The 22,586-nt window shown below is 44.1% G+C and overlaps 1 protein-coding gene across 4 annotated transcripts; it reads left to right on the top strand.

Annotated features, from left to right (window-relative positions):
• The first annotated feature begins 1,396 nt into the window (after window positions 1–1,396).
• Window positions 1,397–22,268, top strand: xirp1 (xin actin binding repeat containing 1). Of its 4 annotated transcripts, none has more exons than XM_052476011.1 (8): window positions 1,397–1,677; window positions 4,717–4,888; window positions 5,224–5,287; window positions 5,475–5,840; window positions 5,962–6,043; window positions 13,605–13,756; window positions 13,995–14,036; window positions 14,765–22,268. In XM_052476011.1, exons 2-8 carry the CDS (start codon window positions 4,752–4,754, stop codon window positions 21,962–21,964), a joined length of 8,043 nt encoding a protein of 2,680 aa, XP_052331971.1. In that variant the 5' UTR covers window positions 1,397–1,677; window positions 4,717–4,751; the 3' UTR covers window positions 21,965–22,268. The 4 variants fall into 4 exon arrangements, with proteins under 4 accessions (XP_052331971.1, XP_035612778.1, XP_052331970.1 ...); XM_035756885.2 differs by having other exon boundaries at window positions 4,661–4,888; window positions 5,224–5,278; XM_052476010.1 differs by having other exon boundaries at window positions 4,661–4,888.
• Window positions 22,269–22,586: the final 318 nt, after the last annotated feature.

The following is a 22,586-nucleotide window of genomic DNA, read 5'->3' as shown; positions in this document are numbered from 1 at the left end:
CACCCTAAACTCAAGGAACGTTATTATTTTCTGTGAAATAATCTCTCCTGTTTTATATTTGACAAGGTTGGAAGGGCTTCTGACACCATGTTATGATGTTAGTCAGTCAGATACGACCGTACTGCGCAGCAGAGCATGACAAAATGGCTCCTCTTCAAAATGTTAATGATCAGTTTAGTGATACGCTGCCAGGACACTAGTTATTGATGACAAAAATAACCCTGCCCGTCCCTAAACCGATCTACCCGTCCCTAACCCGATCTGCCCGTCCCTAACCCGAGGTTTAACGTCGTGGTCCAATAGGGATCGTTATCATCGAATTGTGTTCTAAGGCATCCATTTTGTATGATATGTTGCGTCCTGCAAAATGTAAAAAAATAATAATACAAAATAACATTGTGCAATTTGTATGATATATGTTACCAATCCAATTCGTACAATTATGTTAACACATGTGTTGTTCTTAAGATCCCGGACTGCATAGATCTTGTCAATTTGAGCGAACACTTATTTACAGATCAGCGAATAAAACTGCTGTTCATGTATCACATTGGTTCCCATAGCAACAACACAACATGCCTTAACATAAGAAACAGAAATAACTGTAACAGTTGTCATGGATCTCTGTATTGTCCCTGGGTATTGATGCATTATTACATCGACAATGAGGACTATCCAACAACGCAAGGCCATATTAATCACTTACTAAAGCGACAGCAGGGTTTATAAAGGGGATTTTCGCTATGGTGAAAAAAGTCAGTATGATAAACTATGTGGAGAGAGAGATAAATGTTGCCGTTTGAATAGCACCCTATTCCCTATATAGTGCACTACTTTCGACCAGAGCCCTATGGCACCCTATTCCCTATACGGTGCGTTACCTTTGACCAGAATCATATGGGTCATGGTCTAAAGTAGTGCACTATATAGGGAATAGGGTGCCATAGGTCTCTGGTCATAAGTAGTGCACTATATAGGGAATAGGGTGCCATAGGGCTCTGGTCAAAAGTAGTGCACTATACAGGGAATAGGGTGCTATTTGGGACATCAAGGCTGTGCTAGGCAGTCCAGCCAGCTAGATCAGAGAGGGAAGGGGCTAGACCAGCTGCTCTGGTTGAGAGAGAGAGAGAGAGAGAGAGAGAGAGAGAGAGAGAAAGGGAGAGAGAGAGAGAGAGAGAGAGGGGGGAGCAAGAGTGAGAGGGGGTGAGAGAGACAGAGAGAGGGGAGAGTGAGACTGGGTTCAAACTCAGGTATCCTGCATGACACAAGGCTATTGTCCCATTGAGCTAAAATCTAGGCATTAGGCTCAGTGAGCAAACAAACGCAAGTCTTCATGTCTCAGGCAAGATTACTGATCACATTTTACAGAACCACCTTCATTACACCTGCAAAGCCTTAACCTTTACTGCACAGCACAAGGCATGGTTTAGCAAGGAACGATATCAACAAGACTATGCACTTTGTTTTATGGCAACAATTATGACGTAATCAGAGAGATTTTAGTTCCATTGAGGAGATGTATCTGTCTGGATTCCGGAAGCCTTGGAATCACAGGGTGGTAAAACAAAGGGACTTTGGCCAAAGGGAATTGCTGTGTCTTGTGAGTGACGGATGCTTCCAGAACAGCACTGGACTGAATAGCACAGACGGGAATGCACAGAAGACATCCCCACTCAGGTAAGGATATTAATAATGAATATATCTCTGGATAAACGAACGGTTAATTGTTAATGCTGGTCTCGTGTCGCTCAGTTGGTAGAGCATGGGGTTGTGGGTTCGATTCCCACAGGGGACCAGTATGAAAATGTCTGCACTCACTACTACTGCATGTCGCTCCGGATAAGAGCGTCTGCTCAACGACTGAAATGTGAATGATACCTTGATGTTTATCTGATTTCGGTAAGATCTTACTAACTCAGATTGAGTCACAGACAAGTGTAGGGATGGAGTATGTGTTTGCTAGCTTTTGCTACTTTCATTGGTAACTCTTAAATACAATATGCAAATGTTGGATTGCATTGTAAAGGACTTCAACATTTACATTACATTTAAGTCATTTAGCAGACGCTCTTATCCAGAGCGACTTACAAATTGTAGAAGTAGAAGATGATGTACCAGGACATAAACAGTATACCTGTAACCCTTTAGCATGTGGTAAACAGGTGTAGTCAGTGGTAAACAGGTGTAGTCAGTGGTATACAGGTGTAGTCAGTGGTAAACAGGTGTAGTCAGTGGTAAACAGGTGTAGTCAGTGGTAAACAGGTGTAGTCAGTGGTAAACAGGTGTAGTCAGTGGTAAACAGGTGTAGTCAGTGGTAAACAGGTGTAGTCAGTGGTAAACAGGTGTAGTCAGTGGTAAACAGGTGTAGTCAGTGGTAAACAGGTGTAGTCAGTGGTAAACAGGTGTAGTACAGGTGTAGTCAGTGGTAAACAGGTGTAGTCAGTGGTAAACAGGTGTAGTCAGTGGTAAACAGGTGTAGTCAGTGGTAAACAGGTGTAGTCAGTGGTATACAGGTGTAGTCAGTGGTAAACAGGTGTAGTCAGTGGTATACAGGTGTAGTCAGTGGTAAACAGGTGTAGTCAGTGGTAAACAGGTGTAGTCAGTGGTAAACAGGTGTAGTCAGTGGTAAACAGGTGTAGTCAGTGGTAAACAGGTGTAGTCAGTGGTATACAGGTGTAGTCAGTGGTAAACAGGTGTAGTCAGTGGTATACAGGTGTAGTCAGTGGTAAACAGGTGTAGTCAGTGGTAAACAGGTGTAGTCAGTGGTATACAGGTGTAGTGGTAAACAGGTGTGGTAAACAGGTGTAGTCAGTGGTAAACAGGTGTAGTCAGTGGTAAACAGGTGTAGTCAGTGGTATACAGGTGTAGTCAGTGGTAAACAGGTGTAGTCAGTGGTAAACAGGTGTAGTCAGTGGTATACAGGTGTAGTCAGTGGTATACAGGTGTAGTCAGTGGTATACAGGTGTAGTCAGTGGTAAACAGGTGTAGTCAGTGGTATACAGGTGTAGTCAGTGGTATACAGGTGTAGTCAGTGGTAAACAGGTGTAGTCAGTGGTAAACAGGTGTAGTCAGTGGTAAACAGGTGTAGTCAGTGGTAAACAGGTGTAGTCAGTGGTAAACAGGTGTAGTCAGTGGTAAACAGGTGTAGTCAGTGGTATACAGGTGTAGTCAGTGGTAAACAGGTGTAGTCAGTGGTATACAGGTGTAGTCAGTGGTAAACAGGTGTAGTCAGTGGTAAACAGGTGTAGTCAGTGGTAAACAGGTGTAGTCAGTGGTATACAGGTGTAGTCAGTGGTAAACAGGTGTAGTCAGTGGTATACAGGTGTAGTCAGTGGTAAACAGGTGTAGTCAGTAGTCAGTGGTAAACATAGTCAGTGGTAAACAGGTGTAGTCAGTGGTATACAGGTGTAGTTAGTGGTAAACAGGTGTAGTCAGTGGTAAACATAGTCAGTGGTAAACAGGTGTAGTCAGTGGTAAACAGGTGTAGTCAGTGGTATACAGGTGTAGTTAGTGGTAAACAGGTGTAGTCAGTGGTAAACAGGTGTAGTCAGTGGTAAACAGGTGTAGTCAGTGGTAAACAGGTGTAGTCAGTGGTATACAGGTGTAGTCAGTGGTAAACAGGTGTAGTCAGTGGTATACAGGTGTAGTTAGTGGTAAACAGGTGTAGTCAGTGGTAAACATAGTCAGTGGTAAACAGGTGTAGTCAGTGGTATACAGGTGTAGTCAGTGGTATACAGGTGTAGTCAGTGGTAAACAGGTGTAGTCAGTGGTATACAGGTGTAGTTAGTGGTAAACAGGTGTAGTTAGTGGTAAACAGGTGTAGTCAGTGGTATACAGGTGTAGTCAGTGGTATACAGGTGTAGTCAGTGGTATACAGGTGTAGTTAGTGGTAAACAGGTGTAGTCAGTGGTATACAGGTGTAGTCAGTGGTATACAGGTGTAGTCAGTGGTATACAGGTGTAGTCAGTGGTATACAGGTGTAGTCAGTGGTATACAGGTGTAGTTAGTGGTAAACAGGTGTAGTCAGTGGTATACAGGTGTAGTTAGTGGTAAACAGGTGTAGTCAGTGGTATACAGGTGTAGTCAGTGGTATAAACAGGTGTAGTCAGTGGTATACAGGTGTAGTTAGTGGTAAACAGGTGTAGTCAGTGGTATACAGGTGTAGTTAGTGGTAAACAGGTGTAGTCAGTGGTATAAACAGGTGTAGTCAGTGGTATACAGGTGTAGTCAGTGGTAAACAGGTGTAGTCAGTGGTATACAGGTGTAGTCAGTGGTAAACAGGTGTAGTCAGTGGTATACAGGTGTAGTCAGTGGTAAACAGGTGTAGTCAGTGGTAAACAGGTGTAGTCAGTGGTAAACAGGTGTAGTCATTGGTGGTAGCCTGTAACTGTTCTGTCAAAGCACCGAGGACCATTAAACATTAACAGGATCAGATGACCGACTGTGTGTGTGACAGGCTGTGAAATCCCCCCTAGTGTAACAGTACCTTCTCCCTCTACTTTTAGTGGAACTATGGGCCTATTCTCAGCCCTAATATATTTCTGGTCAAGAAATACAGTTTCATTTTAGTAATTTAGCCCGAGGACGAGCCAATAACTTTTCTTGTATTTCTTCGTTATAATGTAACTCACAGATGTTCATATTCATGTGTTTACGCCAGTGGAAATATTCAAATAAAGAACTCCGTCTTTTGATGCCACCTGACTTTACTGCCAGTCCAATCAGATGCGGAGGTTGCCTAAGGTATCGCCATGGAGACGATGAACACCCTGAGGAAGAGCCAATCACTGAGGAGCCTGTCTGGATTTGGGGTTAAGGAAAGGTCATGGGAAACATCAAAGTCCTCTCTCTGGGATAACAAGAAGTCTGTCTCTCAGCTCGTACAACAGTAAGTTTAAAGTTTTACTCATGAACAACAACATACTCACACTGACAGATCTAATGAGTTCATATATTATATTATATGTTGTAACACAGGTGTATATGCAATGACATATACCTTGAACCAAGTTGATGGAATAGACACGGCTTGGTGAACTATGTTTGCCTGAGCCCTGAACACCAAACTTTAGCTCAGTGAGCTAACAGGGTCTTGAGTCATGCAAGTTACCTGGATTCAATACTTTTGGTGTTTTGAGGCCAGACCATTTGACCCGAGTAGGAAAAACTCATGATCTTAAAAATGTATGTTACACTTTATTAAGCCTGTTTCTTTATCCCCAGTTACCAGAGCTGTGTAGAACTAAGCACTTCTGAAACCAATGAAGAAAAGATAAAGGTTTGTAATGTGAGTTGAGATTTCAAAAGAAACTTTAGAAAGAAGATTCTTTAATTGTTTGTTTAAATAAAAATAAAAATGTTTTTAAATGGTGAGTGATGGTTGCTCCGTTTTCCTTTTCAATAAATTAACTTTCTATAAAGTTTTCTTGGATTTGATTAATTACTGATCAATGGTATAACCACCTCTCTCCCAGGCGTCCCTGTCATTCAGCTCCCCCAGAGAAGAGATGTCAGTGGGCCTTGTTTCTCCTTGGAGGAGGTTAGAGAGCCGGGGGGACCAGGTGGACCGTCTGGGTACTGACTCTGGTTCTTTCCTGCTGTCTCGGAGTCGCTCCATGGACCATCTTCCCCAGAGGGACCGAGCTCCGGAGGGGACCAGCGCCCTGCGAGCCCTGTTCGAGTCCAAGGCCACCCTGCAAGAGGACTTCTACAGTTCCACCAGGCTGAATATAGCCTCTCCAGCCAGCAGGATGGTGGCAGGGGTTCAGTCTAGTGAGATAGAGAAAGATCGCCCTCTGGGGGCTAGGAGGGGTTACAGCACTGAAGAGGACAACACTCAGGTGTGTGATTAGTGTAAATTCAACTATTTATATCATAAGATACTATCTCTTGAAAAAAATGTATCTGAATAAAGTAAATTCTCCTTTTCTTAGTCTCAATGTTAATGTTTTTTTCCCCCAGCGTGCTGTTCAGGGCGAGAGGAGGAAGACCGTTAGTGGTGTCCCAGAGTCTTCCGTCAGGGGTTCCAGAATTACAACACCGGGTGAGTAGTAGGACCACACACACACACACACACACACACGCGCACACGCACACACGCACACACGCACACGCACACACACACACACACACACACACGCACACACGCACACACGCACACACGCACACACACACACACACGCACACACGCACACACGCACACACGCACACACACGCACACACGCACACACACACACATTTTGCCTTGGGACAGAGAGAAAAATGTGTAGTTTAAGTAGCTAATCTAATGCTATTCTACACATTTTGTCATGAGGCTGAGAGAAATATTTTCAGTTTTGAATATTTTGAATTTTTCATTTCCTGTAATAATATAATCATGGCTTATGACACTGTCTATTTTTGAGAGGATTGAGGCTCCCGAAGCTCGTGAGCCCCCTCACCTTCTGGGGGCTGTGGGGTGGTTACGTCAGTGAGACACACACACACCCACATTACTACAGTCAGTGGTAATACTGGCAATGACAGACATAGGGGTGAGTAGTAAGCACGCTAATACATCACTGGGGTCATTATAACAGTCAGCATGACATGCAATTGGCTAGGTATGACGGAGGAGGAACACCGCCAAAATGAGGTCATCTCCTTCCCTGGGGGAACTGTTCACTGCCTAGGTTGCCTTGTGACTGAAGGACTGTTAGAAACAGCTTGGAATCAAACCCTTGTCCTCCTCTGATGATTCCCGCTATATGTGGAACACTGATGGTAATATTGGTGCTTGTGTAAGTTAACAATCCAGAGGTCCCGTTTTACTGCACATATGATTGTATATCTCATAAAGAGTGAATGATACTGACAGAATGTCCATTGGTCTGGGGGGCATCCAGAGGCACTGACCACACACACACACACACACACACACACACACACACACACACACACACACACACACACACACACACACACACACACACACACACACACACACCAGTCATCGAGTGAGTGAAGCAATCTTAAGTTGCCACCGAGTCAGAATGCCAGGGCCACAGCATGGTGGCCATGTTATAAATATCTCTCTGGAATCCCGACGTGTCACAGCCTCAGAATGCCTCCAGCAAACAGAAACCCCATTAGGTAAACAACAGCCCCATGGTTCCTGGACCCACACCAGGATTCAAACACTATTCGTAATCGTTCAAAGACTTTGAGAGATTTACTTTAACCTGCCTGGAGTGCCAGATAGGCGGGGTTTGCAGTTCTGGGACTATTCTATTGGTTGATTAAGCCAGGCTAACTCAATCAAGAACACATAAGGTACTTGAAAAGATTTCAAGTAGTGTTTGAACCCAAGGTGTGCCTGGGCACTGGAAGCTCTACGAAGCTATATACAGAGTAAGATGTGGATGTGTAGACACATAACTATGTAGCTCCGCACACATGCTCAAAACAGGGGGTGTCGCAGTGTTTGCTGGTATGACCGTGACACAGCCGGTAGGGTCGCGAACCTCCTTAGAGGTGACATATTTCCAGGATATCGACTATGACTCTGTGACCTGGTGATGTGTCTGGGATCATCCTGTGACAGAAAATCTGACAGGAATGTGATTGACAGAAAGATCCTCAGAGATCCTCAAATCTAGGAATGAGTCAACCCTCTCTGTTAGTCACTGAGAGTCACCAGGGCACCCCCTCCTCACACTGTCACCCATCATCCTTACCCCTCCTCACCCCCTCCTCACACTGTCACCCATCATCCTTACCCCTCCTCGCCCCCTCCTCCCATTGCCATAGCTAACACCATCCCATCTCATTCCCATAGCTACCCCCATAATCAGCCCCTATACTGGAGACAAAAGAAAAAGTAGATGTGGGGTCCCAAGTGATCTTGGGCAACATAACATCACCCCTACAAAATGTCAGGATCATGTTAGGACACCAATACTCAGACAATACTTTCTCTGATAAAGATATCTCCATTCCTCAAGCATATGAATCACCTCAGATTCTCTCCTCTTCATAATCTCCTCTTTTAGTTTTTATGAGCAAATACAGCAATAAAGCCACTGAGAGATAATCATGTTTCAGTCTACATTATCAGCATCTGAGAGATAATCATGTTTCAGTCTACATTATCAGCCCCTGAGAGCTAATCGTATTTCAGTCTACATTATCAGCATCTGAGAGCTAATCGTATTTCAGTCTACATTATCAACATCTGAGAGATAATCATGTTTCAGTCTACATTATCAGCATCTGAGAGATAATCATGTTTCAGTCTACATTATCAGCCCCTGAGAGCTAATCGTATTTCAGTCTACATTATCAGCATCTGAGAGATAATCATGTTTCAGACTACATTATCAGTGTGCCACTTGACCAAAATAGCAGTTGCTCAGTAGTAGCACAGCAGTTGACTGTTTTATTTTTGTATTGTCTTGCCCAGCGCCCACTGAGCATCTGATAGCATCACTGGGACTGCAGATCCTTCCCCATGCAGTGCCTGATGATGGGGGTAGCTTTGGGAATGGGATGGGGGGGGGGGGTATCAGAATGGGAGGAGGGAGTGAGGAGTGGGTGACAGTATTTTTATGGCAATGAGAGGAGGGGGTGATGGGGGTGGGGTGACAGTATCTCTATGGCGATGGGAGGAAGGGTGTGGGTTAGCTATGGCAATGGGAGGAGGGGGTGAGAAGGGGTGAGGATGAGGGGTGACAGTGTGAGGAGGGGGTGAGAAGGGGTGAGGATGAGGGGTGACAGTGTGAGGAGGGGGTGAGAAGGGGTGAGGATGAGGGGTTACAGTGTGAGGAGGGGGTGCCCTAGTCCAGTCTCTCAGTGACTAACAGACTGCCCCAACACACCGCCACCCACCCTCCCAAAATAGATCCAACGGTCCCAGCGGGTGGGGGGCAGTCCTGATAAAAATCAGCTGTCACTAGAGCCACAGGACTAGAGACTAAAGAGAGGCACAGTGACACGACAGGCAGACAGAGAAAGAGAGAGAGAGGGGAACAGCCACAGTCAAAAAGGCTAAACACTACAGAGAAACACAAACTATCCTAGAGCCATCACAGGAACTGTATCAGCCGACAACCAGCGGTTTGATCTGTATTCAGAGCGACAGCCACTGTGGGAGAATAACAACTACACTTGCTGTATTGTTTGTAAGTATTATGGATTCACTTACAGAAAGTGTTTAGTTTAAATTAAACAAGTTTATTCTATATGAATGGTGCTGTAGATTACTTTTTTTTTTAGTTCCAGTCGACGAGGAGGCTTTGTAGTGCCATGTCAATAAGACAAAAGCTGGTGTTTCAGCCTGATAAAAGATGACAGTGAGTTAAATGAGGATTGGGATTTGGGGATATGGGGAAATGGAGATATGGGGAAATGGGAATATTTTGATATGGGGATATGGAGATATGTGGATATGGGAATATTTTGATATGTGGATATGGGGGTATTTTGATATGGGGATATGGGGGTATTTTGATATGTGGATATGTGGATATGGGAATATGGGGATATGGGAATATTTTGATATGGGGGTATGGGAATATTTTGATATGTGGATAAGGGGACATGGGAATATTTTGATATGTGGATATGGGGGTATTTTGATATGGGGATATGGGATATGAGGATTTTCGAAGCAAAGGAAATAACTAATCTGTCATCAAAAATATTAATAATTTAGCCAAACATACATTGCCGGTCCATTTCACGTTGTCTGCATCAACGTTACGTCTGCAGAGTTTAGTGTAATCCATTATTCTAAATATCCTTTCATTTAATAGCAAATATTAGTATAAAAAGGGGGGGGGGGGAGTGACAACTTAATCTTAACTGATGGGTCGTAGTTACCGTTTGATGGATCAAATCCTGCCCCTTGACCACCCTGTCTTTGTCACACACTGATATCTAATGTGTGTGTGAGTGTGCGTGTCTGCACACACTTGGGAGTCATATTAAGAAGGCTGCTATATGCAGCCAACCACCCAAGGTCATGGAACCAAGTGTCTTAGAGGTTTTTTTCCCCGTGGGGCCATATTTGCAATTTCTCAAGTGAGTGGCTATCGTCTCTCAGACCCTAAATCCTTAGACATGACAAGAATGGGGGATCAGAGGTCATGGTTGACCAATTACAGACCTCCTCTCTGGAAACCTAAATGCATCGTGATAGAGTTGATGTGGAGCAAGAGCAATAGTAATGACATCACAATGTATTTTATTTGACCCCCCGGTTACTAAGCTGACAGTTGGTATCGATTCCATTTAAAAATCAGCACGTTTTTTAAAGTCTGGTGACATTTTTTTTTTTTGGGGGATTTTCCTAGACAACCATTTTGTAAATCGGTAGTAGTTTTATGACCTGAATCTGTAGCTACAATCGAAAGCAGCTGAGCTGGTTGGTTGGGAACAAATACCTACTGCATTTAGCTGTCATTTGGACAGCTGTCAGTAGTGCAACATCCCCACATTTCCCATCTGCTAATAGCTTCTCTCTCCATTCCTGTGCAGATAGAGAAGGGGATAGCTAGACTGGAAGAGCCAGGCCCCTTTGAGGTGTCTGACCGTGTGAAATAACTCAAAGAGGTGCTGGCTTGGCTAAATGTGCACTTTGCCAGACAGCTAGCTAGCGAACATATTAAAGAATACTTCAGTTGAGATTTGTCCATAGTTGTATTTTTAAGTTTCCTCCTCTGTACAGCGGCAAAAGTCAAGGGGAATCATCAGGAAACACTCTGTGATTACATTAATAGTTGTCACTAGTTACCACAGACACAAAAATCATAAATGGATTATGTCGTCAAAAATTCATGAAATCTACAATTTAAGGTTAGGGTTAGCCGTAAGGTTAAGGTTAGGTTAAACATCTGAATTTTAAGAAGAGAAATGGCAGAATTAGGTGGGTGTTTGTGACTTTGTGGCTGTGGTAACTAGTGACCACAGAAATACCTCTTCTGTTTTACCCCCAATTACCTCTCATCTTCAACTTAACTTATTAATAACTCTTGATTAATAAACATCAAAAGCATGATAATTGTTACCATATTCCCAGGAAGTGTTCAATTTAAACTGTGAGTTATCAATAGAGCATCGGTCAAAGGACATAACCAATAGTGACCAACACCTTTATCAATAGCTGATCAATAAGCATCAATAGCATTATTATTGTGTTCCCACTAAGTGTTCAGCTTAGACCCAGGCACATCTCTGGGGTTATGACCTCAGTCACAACTCGTATGACATTATGTTGTCTCATTCCATCTGCTCACCCAGCTATGGGTGACGCCAGTAAGCTGACCCATCCTTTTGTCCGGCAAGAGCTTACTGCGTGAAAACGGACAGAGGTATGTTCGAATCTGGACATTAGTTACAGATGAGGGGTCTATCCAGCAGGGCCCAGGCTACTGCTGACCCCTTAAAAGCAGGCCTGCAGGGGCTTAGCTACTGTTGTTTGGACTGACAGAACAGTGTGAAAATACTCCTATACACACTGGGGCTCGTGGCGTTCAGTGGTTGGGGCTGCTATTGTTTCAATGTTTATTTCGAAATTGGGATGAGGTTTTGTATTACATGCTAGTGTAGATGTTTGCCTCAATATATGTTATATGTGCCTCTAGTGAATAGGACATCTCGTGGCACACAACTCGGCAGGGTAGCCTAGTGGTTAGAGCGTTGGACTAGTAACCGGAAGGTTGCAAGTTCAAATCCCCGAGCTGACAAGGTACAAATCTGTTGTTCTGCCCCTGAACAGGCAGTTAACACAGTGTTCCTAGGCTGTCATTGAAAATAAGAATTTGTTCTTAACTGACTTGCCTAGTTAAATAAAGGTAAAAATATATATTTTTTAAAACATAGCTGTGAAACACCAGCCCTTTGTGTTTCAATGGGGAAAACCTGGCTGCCGAGATAGAATTACAAGCATTCTAACGTTCTAGTTCTAGTATCTAGTATTCCATTCAGGCATTCTTCTGAGCTGTTGTGTTTTTGGTCAGGTATGGATGGCTGTAATGGAGGTGAGTCACACCAACAATGTGCTTAAAACAAAATCAGGGGTCGCTCCAGCTGAGCTAGCAGTTGTTGTTGTTTTTAGTTTCTTTCTCCAAGTCGTGATGGTCAGCCAATGGGATGGCGTTTGTTGAGTGTCTAAGGCAACTGGTGGCAGGTTGTAGCTGTGTGTTGCGGCAGGACATTTTGTTTGTCATTCCAGAACGACCAGAACATCCATCGAACTCTAGTTTTTGCTAATGTACAGGTCCTTTCTCTGGTGTTGGTTAGGTCTAGCCATTCATTAAACAGAAATGACTCATTTTACATGTTAAAGGCATGTTTTCTAAGTGTATATATTCCATTATTTTAGCAACGATATGTGTTTGTATCTGTAACAACAGATAATGCAGCGACACTTGATAATGAAGTTATTACATTACTGCCTGTTACATTATTTTAAAGTTTTTGGTTCTAAAGGTCGATTATTGTGCAGAGTCAGTCCTAATGGCATATAAAGGCCCATGTCTAAGAGGGAATAGTTCCTACAGTGTAACAATAGAAAAACAGATAGGATAGCCACACATTCCAACACCTCCCAGCTATATATATATATATATAGACTCCATTATCAGCCAACCCTCAGCATAGCCAACAACAGAGACACAGTTTATTAATGCTGTGCGGTGCATACCATACCATGGTGCACAGAAATATCACTGTCCTTATGTGGGTCACTGCACTTTTACACTGACTGTTACCGTACTGTATGTAAATCAACAAAAAAGAGTCTACTATATTAAATTAAACATTAAAAGGTCTTATACAGCCTTTTGTCTTTAATCTCAATATTGAATCCTTTCTGGGTAACAATTAAGTAACTTAACGTGATTGTTAACAAACAACAACAAAAAATGTCAAAAAGAAACAAAAATAGCTTCTTAGCAAAGAGAAATTTCTCTAGTGAGAATTTTGTTAGGACTGTCTGTGAGTGGCCTGAGTGGGGAGGGGGAAAAATGAAAACTAGCTGTGATTGGCAGAGAGGTTTGGAACTCTCTTTCTTATTGGTCGAAAACTCCATCCTACCAAAAACAGGCTGAAATTTCAGGCAGTCTTTTCAAACCACTCTTACACTAATAGGGAATTATAATAATTTTCACATTATTATTCCAACCTCAAAGTGTCAAAATATATATAAAACACAGGACAATCACGTTTTTGACAACACTGAACCTTAAAACAACCAGACATGTCATTCCTTTCAGTCATGTGCTAATTTTACAATTGTGTGTCTTTTAATAATTAAAAGTTGTTCTTAAGCAATAAGGCCCGAGGTGGTGTGGTATATGGCCAATATACCACGGCTAAGGGTTGTTTCTTAGGCACAACGCAACGTGGAGTATACGGTCTGATATACCATGGCTGTCAGCCAATCAGCATTCAGGGATCGAACCACCCAGTTTATAGACTACAAACACGTATTGTATGTTCCTGGAGCTGTAGATACGGTATAGGCTAGGATACAAGATGAGACCCAGATGACATTGATCAACATTATCAGAAGCTTTCATGAAATCAATTCCTAATCAATCAATCTATATATGTCTGTGTTGTAGATGACAAGAGGAGTCTCCAGCTGAGTTATAGAGACACCCTGTCAAGACAAGGTCGAGACAGAGAGAGGACCTCCAGCTCGGTGAGAGACAGATCAGCTCTATACCTGTCAAGAGTAGCAGCTGCCGAATCCCCGGGAAGCTCCACACACACAGTGAGTGCCTGGCATTCCTCCCATTCCTCCACACACCACAAAGACGGACACAGGGACGGACACACATACATGCACAAAAGTATACACACACACACACACACACACTGGGATCAAATGCCAGGCAGACCGGGGAATAGCCATCATTCTCAGGAGTCAAAATGAGTTGCATTACTTCTCAAGCATACGTTTGAACGAAACGATTATCTGAATTGTAAATTGCTTTGTTTTCATTGAACAGAAATCCAGCAGTTCCTCAGGAAAGAGGACTCCAGGCAGTAAGGTATAATATGTTAATCTAACACAATGTGTGAGTGCTGTGAAATGAATGTAAAAAAAGATCCAACTGAAGAGCTGATGGGCAATAGATTTTGCATAACACTGGTGATGACGGTGGTCACATTAACAATGGGGCAGCAGGGTGGGCAGGGTAGCCTAGTGGTTAAGAGCGTTGGACTAGTAACCGCGAAGGTTGCAAGTTCAAATCCCCGAGCTGACAAGGTACAAATCTGTCGTTCTGCCCCTGAACAGGCAGTTAACCCACTGTTCCTAGGCCATCATTGAAATTAAGAATTTGTTTTTAACTGACTTGCCTAGTTAAAAAAATCATCATTATTACCCGAACTCGGTCAAATACATACTGTAATATCTGTCCACATTTTAACATGGCAGTTTTTCTACTTGGTAAATGTATAATATTGATATGAAAAGCAAACACAAGGCAATAACAGAAACTGAAAGAAATACCTTGCGTCAAACACTACTCAGTGACTTTAAGACATAGGCATTAGCGCTGCTCTACTAACTGGCGTGAAGTTTGGCTAACCTTAGCTTGAGTGAAGATGGTTTGCTGTGAAAGACATCGAACAAGCACAGAGAAAAAGGTAAAGTATGGCTTCAATTGCTACACGCATGGCTACCTAACATTTTCTCATACCTTAACTAATACTACTCTCTAACCGACTGAATACTCACAATAACACAAAGACCCTTTTCTCTTTTCATTCCAAGATGGCCGAGATAGCCCCAAAAAACACAGTTTCAGAAGCATGTCACGAGGAAGATGACCTGCCTCTGCCTCCACCTCCCCCTATCCCACCCAGACCTCAGAACTATGAAGAGTCCCCAGCCGTAGGTGGCCCCAACCAAGCCTTCATCCCCGTGCCCCCACCAAAGGAAACCTTCTCGACATTCTACCAACAGCGACAGAAGAATGAGCTGAAAAGACTCTTCAAACACATTCACCCAGACCTGAGGGAAAACATCAATGATGTAGTCGATGATGAGTTGGTTGCGGCGATGCAATCCGGAGGTGCCCAGACTGCAGCTGATGCGGGGTACCAGGGTGAGGTCCAGTCCATGAGGTGGATCTTTGAGAACTGGACCCTGGACAACATCGGGGACCACCCCCACATGACCAAGAAGCTTCTGGAAGATGAGACTCTTCAAGGCGGTGATGTCAGAGGAACATCCTCCATGTTCGAGCACTGCATGGTGGACGGAACCCAACAGATTGTCCAAAGGCAGAGTTCTGTCCAAGGGGATGTCCGGACATCGACTTGGCTGTTTGAGACCCAGCCCATGGATACACTCAACAAACTCCAGCCAGAGGAGGGCGAGCTGGTCGAGGCTGTTCTCAAGGAACCAATGCAGATTGGAGACGTGAGAGGAACTCGGCTACTCTTCGAATCCAAGCCACTGGACGCCTTAGGCCGTTGTAGCTCTGTAGAGGACCAGAGCTTCCTCAAGCTGAAGTCAGAGCTCCAGGAGCAGAAAGGAGATGTGAGGAAGACAGTGAAGCTCTTCCAGGCTGATCCTTGCTGCGCCCTCAGAGACGCAAGCGGCAACATCCACAAGATTAAGTCCATCTGCAGAGAGGAGATCTGTAGCAGCAACATTAGCACGGCACGCTGGCTCTTTGAAACTAAGCCTCTGGACATCATCAACAAGGAGACATCTGGGATGCAGATCATCCGGGGGATATCGCTGGAGGAAGGGCAAAAAGGAGGGGTGGACAGGAAGAGATGGATGTTTGAGACTCAGCCGTTCAACTCCATCCGAGAGGAAGGCATAGAAGACCGGTTTCAGGGGACAGTGGTCGAAGTTGTGCCTGACGCTGATGTTGGGAACAAACTAAAGATGTTTGAGACTCAGCCCTTGGCAGCACTGAAAGGAGACTCCACAGAAGTAGCTCTGGAGAAGGAGGAGATACTTGGAGGAGATGTCAGATCCTCCCTCTGGCTGTTCGAAACACAACCCATGGAAACATTGAAGGAAGTGATCCTCTCTACTGATGAACAAGGAGAAGTCAAAGGCAAAAAGCACATGTTCGAGAACTACAACATTAGAAAAGAGACCTTAGTCGGAGCAGAAATCCCAAGTAAAGATCATGAGATTGAGATTGAGAAGGGTGACGTTAAATCATACAAGCATCTCTTCGAAACAATTCCCCTTTGCAATATCACCCAATCTCAGGAGGAAGTGCTGAACGGAAATACAGAAAACGACATCACGGCAGGAGATGTGAAAGGAAACAGAACGCTCTTCGAGACAACACCATTATATGCGATCAAAGACTGCACTGGGAATTTCCATGAGGTCACAACGGTCAACAGAGAGGAGTCCATCAAAGGAAGTGTCCAAAATTACAAGTGGATGTTCGAGACCAAGCCCATTGACCAGTTTGAGGAGGGAAAGAAGAATGTTGAGGTTATCAAAGGAATCACCAGGCAGGAGGATAGGTCAGGAGATGTCAAGATGACCAAGTGGCTCTTTGAGACACAGACCATTGATGGCATCCATTCCAAGTTCAACCAGTCGGAGCAGCAGCATAATTCAACAGAGCAGCAGAAGGAGACTAGGAAAGGTGATGTCAAGACCTGCAAGTGGCTGTTCGAGACTCAGCCTGTGGATATCTTGTACGACAAATCAGAAAAGATCCCAGATAAAGAAGAAGAGATTGAGAATACCAATGTGAAGTCTGTCACTTGGCTTTTTGAATCACAGCCTCTGGATAGCATTAAAGACAGTGAGGAGCAAAGTTTTAAATTATGCAGTACCAGTCAGGATGGTGTCAAGGCTGAGGTTGGTGTGAAAACAGTGAAGCACCTTTTCGAGACAGAGACTTTAGATAGGATAAGGAAGGACACAGACACAGAGCAAGATGTTAGATATGTCAGCGAGTTGCATGTCCAGTCTGGTGATGTCTCTAGGGTCAAGGAGATCTTTGAGTCCAAGTCCTTAGATGAAATAGGTTCAGAGTCTATAAAAGTGTGTGATGAAGACGAAAGCATTCAGAAAGGATCAGTGCGTAAATGCACCTGGCTTTTTGAGAACCGTCCCATCAACACGATAAACAACAAGGAGGAAAATAGCCCAGACATGCATTGTGTCAACGACATCGAGGGTGGTGACGTCCATAACAAGAAGTTCATCTTCGAAACATTCTCTCTGGACAAGATCCATGATAAAGATCAGTTTCTGGAACACAAGTCGGAATCCGTGGAAAAGCCAGTGAGCAACGTCGACGTCAAGTCCAGCACCATGCTATTTGAGTCCCAGCCACTGTACGCCATTAGAGACAAGGAAGGTCAGTTCCACGAGGTTACCACAGTCCAGAAGGAGGAAGTGATGAGTGGCGATGTGAGAGGAGCTCGGTGGATGTTCGAGACGAAGCCCCTCGATGCCATCAAGGCGGAAAAGGAGATCTACGTGATCCGAGCTGTCACCCAGGAAGATGTAAAAAAGGGTGATGTCAAGTCAGCCAGGTGGAAGTTCGAGACCCAGCCTCTGGACTCCCTAACAGCTAAGGAGGAAGACGAGGAACCCACAGTCAAGGTTGTGGAAGACTTCGGAAACCGAACTGTGAAGCTCAACAAACAGCTCTTCGAGTCTGACCAGTCAGCCAGTAAGAAGTGTGTGAGGATGGTTAGTGTGACAGACGTTCAGCAAGGCGATGTCAGGACGTCCACCTGGCTCTTTGAGAACCAGCCCATCGACAGGCTGAAGGGAGAGCCAGAGGAGCAGGGTCCTGTCCAGATGGTCCACAGGGAAGACAACCAGAAAGGAGAGGTGAAACGCTGCACGTGGCTGTTTGAATCCCAGACACTGGACAAGATCAAGGATCCTGAATCCAATGTGAATGCAGCACAGGTCATTGAGGAGGAGATCCCGAAAGCAGATGTGAAGAGCACAACCTGGCTGTTCGAGACCACACCATTAGACAAAATTGTCACAGTTGAAAGTGTGATTGACACGCTGTCTCGTCTACATCAGCTTGAATTCATCCACTCAAGTGGAATCTTAATAGAGGCAAAAGAGATCACAAACGTCAACATGGTGAAATACCAATTTATTAAAACCGAGGGAGCACAGATTCAGAAGGAGGAGATAGTTGAAGGGAACATCAGAAACATCATGCTACAGTTATTGTCCAGATCGACCCTGAAGCCCCAGATCACTCTCTTAAAAGAGGTAGAACAGGGTCAAGTTCAGACAACAGTATTAGAAGTCGCAGTCAACCAGCCAGCATCAACGAACCAAGACAAAGATCAAAGTGTACAGAAACTCATCGAAAGCTTGCTTGTTCAAGATAAGCTGATGAAGAAGGGGATCATCATGCAGGAATCTGAGGGAGGACATGTAGAGATGACTGTTTACTCACTTCTCTGTCAAACTAAAATGGATAGTCAAGAGATTACAAGGGGAGATGTGAAGTCAACTATAGGCAACCTGTTAGCTACTGCTAACAATCAGAGGACAACCGCTTCATGTAGACTAGATGAAAATGAAAAGGGAAATGTGGACTTATACAGGAGTTGCATCGAGAAAGGAGATCTCCAAAAACTGAAGAGTCTTCAAATACAGCAATCAGAATTGGATGAACTTGACCTCATGACAAAGGAACAGATTGAGATTGTGCAAGGCGATGTGAAGGAGGCGAAGAAAAATCTTCAGAAACAGAAGGATCAAGTGGAACGTACCATTTCTGACGTCTTACCAGGGGATGTGAAGAATGCCAAAAGAGTCTTTTCTACAGAGGGTTCCATTGACCTTAGTGTTGAAAACTGCATTTCTAAAGAAGAGATCATCCATGGGGATATCTCCTCAGCTAAGCAGCAACTTGCTTTAAAACAGACTCTCTCTATGGAAAAGGAGGAAATCGTAGCCGGTGACATCAAAGCTACTCTGCAGTCTTTAGAAAGAGCAAAGCAACAGAGTATGCACTTGGAGCGCGATACCATAACCCCGGGAACTATCTATGACATGGATCTAGCAACACAGGGGCCGGAATCAGAGGGAAACCAGACACAGAAAGAGGAAATTGTATCGGGAGATGTGAAGGCAGCGAAGCAGTCCCTTGAGCTGGCAAAGAACCAGAGTCTATGTGTGGAGCGTGACATCATCGTGCCGGGAAAAATATACAACGTCAACATCTCATCTCAAGGACAGAGCTCGACGACAGTGAGGCAGTCTGCGTCTTCGTCAACCTCCAGAGGCCAGCGGATCACGACGACTTTCCGAAAGGTCAGTGACGCAGAAAGAGATCAGGAGAAAATTGAGGCTTGCCAACAGGGCTACGTGTCAAGGAGTTCAGATGTCATACATGTTAGCACAGCGGATTCACCGCCAGCGGTCTCCGGCAGCACACAAACCCACCCTTATGTAAACTCAGAGTTTGATGATATTGAGAGGACAGGGACAGAAGAGGCAGAAGCAGAAGTGGTGAGAGGAGATATAAAAGCTGCTATTAGGTCTCTGCACAGTGCTGCGACAGAGCAGAGACCGCTAGTAGACAAACAGGAAATTGTAAGAGGTAATATGCAGATGGCGCTGCAATATCTTGAAAAGTCTAGTATAAATGTGTCCAAAGGAGACTATAAAGCTGCCATGCTATACAGGAACTCAGGTTATGCAGGGAGCAGAAAGAAAAGGGATGCAGAGACTGTGAAAAAGCAGTGTGTTGTAGTATCTATGCCTCCATCTGACACTGAATTGTCTCCTTCGGTTTCAGTAACCCTTGGCGAACCGCCAGCCAGCGCAGCACAGACTTCAGCAACTGTCACTTTTACAAATCTTGATGAAAACCCTAAAACACCCTCCACTGAAGCCCTAAGGCCACCTCCACTTCCTCCCAAAGCAAATGACAAAACACAATACCAGAAGCCGGCTCTACCACCAAAACCACAATGCTCAAAACAAACACCCAGCTACGCAACAGATAATTCCACCCCTCCTCCAAAAACACCAAGCCCGATTAAAGGTAACCAGCAAAGCCCAGCCATTCCCCCAAAAATGAAACCAGGGAACCCATCTCCCCCTCCTCTGCCTCAGAAACCTTCATCAAATAGACAACAAACCACAAAGGACTCACAACCCAAATGTATTAATAAAGCAAAGCACAACTCACCTCAGGCCAGTGCTACCAATAACATCCCAGCCGAGTACAAAAAGTCAGTTCAGCTTAAGCAAAAGCGGGAACAGAAAAACATTGGAACAACATTGGCAGTTGATCATCGTTCGGCCATGTCAAATGGCACTGAAAATGAGATGGACAGAAACGTAATACAGAAAATCAATGCAGCAAAAGAGATCCGAATGTGCATGCAGAGCTACACAGAAGATGGTAATGTACAACAGGAAATAAACACAGACTTTCAGGTCGCAATCCAAAACTTCATGGGGAAGGAGAAGAATGTTGTGGACACAGCCCCTGTGCTGCCAAATAAGATCAATGTAATTCGGGAAAAGGTCAGCCAAGAAAAACAGGTCACCAAAAACACCAACATGCAACAGGAGATAAACCCCTCTACTGTGCAGCAGGGGAGAACAGATATTCACAATCAGGGCTGCAATACAGATCTTCAAGTACCCTACTCCCCAACTACGACAGATAGACTTTCAATGAGCCAACATAACAGTGACAAGCTGCCAGGAGGAGCATCCATAACAGTGACGAGCTGCCAAGAGGAGCATCACCAGAGACCTGAGGACAAAGTAGTTCTGAGGAAGAAGAAAGAAAAGAAAGAGACCGAGGACCAGCGACGTCAGAGGCTGTCTGTTCACAAAGATGACATTATGAGAGGGAACGTGAAGGCAGCGATGGAGATATTCGAGAATCTGAGGAAACGAGAGGAACTCAAGACGATCCTGTCTCAAGTTCAAGAGATAGAGGGAGAGACCAGGGAAGTGGATGTCAGTTCATTAAAGAGCTTATTCGAGAATGTACCCGCTTGGATAGTCACGCCTTGTAAACATACAAAGCAAAGCAAAGTTGAAATAGAGTCAGTGAGTAATGATATGGAAAGTGGATCTTCGGTAGAGACTGTATTCGGAGACCTAGAAAAGGCAAGCAGAGATATAATGCATTTGAAAGAGCAGACGTTAGCAAAACTTATTGACATAGAGGAGGCGATCAGAAAGGCTTTGTATTCTGTATCCAATTTAAAATCTGAGGCTGATATCGCAGGTTTATCAGGACTCTTCAACGAATCCTTGCAGACCGAGCAAAGCCATCAACCCACCAACAACATAAGAAAAATCAGTATCGCATCCACCAAGGCCACTAAGGCCAAAACAGAACCAGCTAGGGAGGCATCTGAGGGGAAAACGAAAGGTGTATCAGGATCGTCAAAAAGGTCAGAGTCAGCCTCACTCTCTCCGGTACTTGACAAGCCCCAAATGAAACAAAGCTCTACCTCCCCATCCTCTCCATCATTCATCTCCATTCACTCTGCTGCCAGGAAGCCTGTAGAACAGCCAAAGTCATCACAGCCACAGTTCTCATCATTCAAACCTAAACCAGAGCGATGTCCTTCCCCAAGCTCCCATGGAGCCAATGGTGACCTGGGTCACCAATCTGCCTCTGATTCTCCAAACCACTTCTACAGTCCTGCTAGTCCAAGACGAAAGGTCAGCATTTTGGAGGTTCAAACTGTCCCTGAGACTGTTCCTGCCGGAATCATTGGCACAAAGACGGTCAGTGAGAAATACGAGGAGATGGATTGCTTCGGCAACACATTCGTCTCGTCGAAGACTTCGACGTTTGTCACGAAGCACTCTGAGAAGTTTGGAGTAGTCACCAGTCCAACCAGGTATGAAGTCGTGACATCCCCTATCATGCAAAGGTCTGGTCATCCCTTTTCAGAAAACGCCAAAGAAGGTGGTACGGTTTTTGTAACATTTGGTCAACCAAAACCTGGAAAACTTTGAAATGACACATTTAATGTAGCATGGTTTGCAAAAACAATTTAATTGATGTATTATTGTAACCCACATGTATCCAGTATGGCCCATTTAGTTAATTATGTCATATAAATATTTCTTCTTAGCTGCAAATGATGTTACCATAATTATTAAAAGATTTGTATAGACAGTATTGGTGTTAAATTGTGTCTCATGGACTTTTTGAACTGTAACTATGGTCAAATGTTTTGTCCTTTTATCAAATAATTGCAATATGTTTGATATATTTTCTGTTGTGTAAATTATCAATAAATATTGTATTAAATAATGATATGTACATTTGACATTTACATTTTAGTCATTTAGTAGACGCTCTCATGTCCAGAGCAACTTATTTTGCTCTAATGTGGATATGTCTCATACTTTCTTCTGTCCAGACATTGTTTGCACCATTTTGGGAACGATCGCCAACACCATCACAACACTGCCGAAGTCAATTAAAAACAACATAACTCTGATTACATGCTCATAGTCCACTTTGGGTACAGCAAATTATGAACAGCTACAGTATCTATGCATTTAGTGAAAAACTGTGTAAATATATGGTATAACAGTACAATCATCATCACATTGTTGCTATCGTCATAGT

Source organism: Oncorhynchus keta, chromosome 23 (genome assembly GCF_023373465.1).
Source record: "Oncorhynchus keta strain PuntledgeMale-10-30-2019 chromosome 23, Oket_V2, whole genome shotgun sequence".
Lineage (NCBI taxonomy): Eukaryota > Metazoa > Chordata > Actinopteri > Salmoniformes > Salmonidae > Oncorhynchus > Oncorhynchus keta.
Note: the sequence above shows the minus strand (reverse complement) of the source record. Positions and strands in the feature narration are given on the sequence as shown.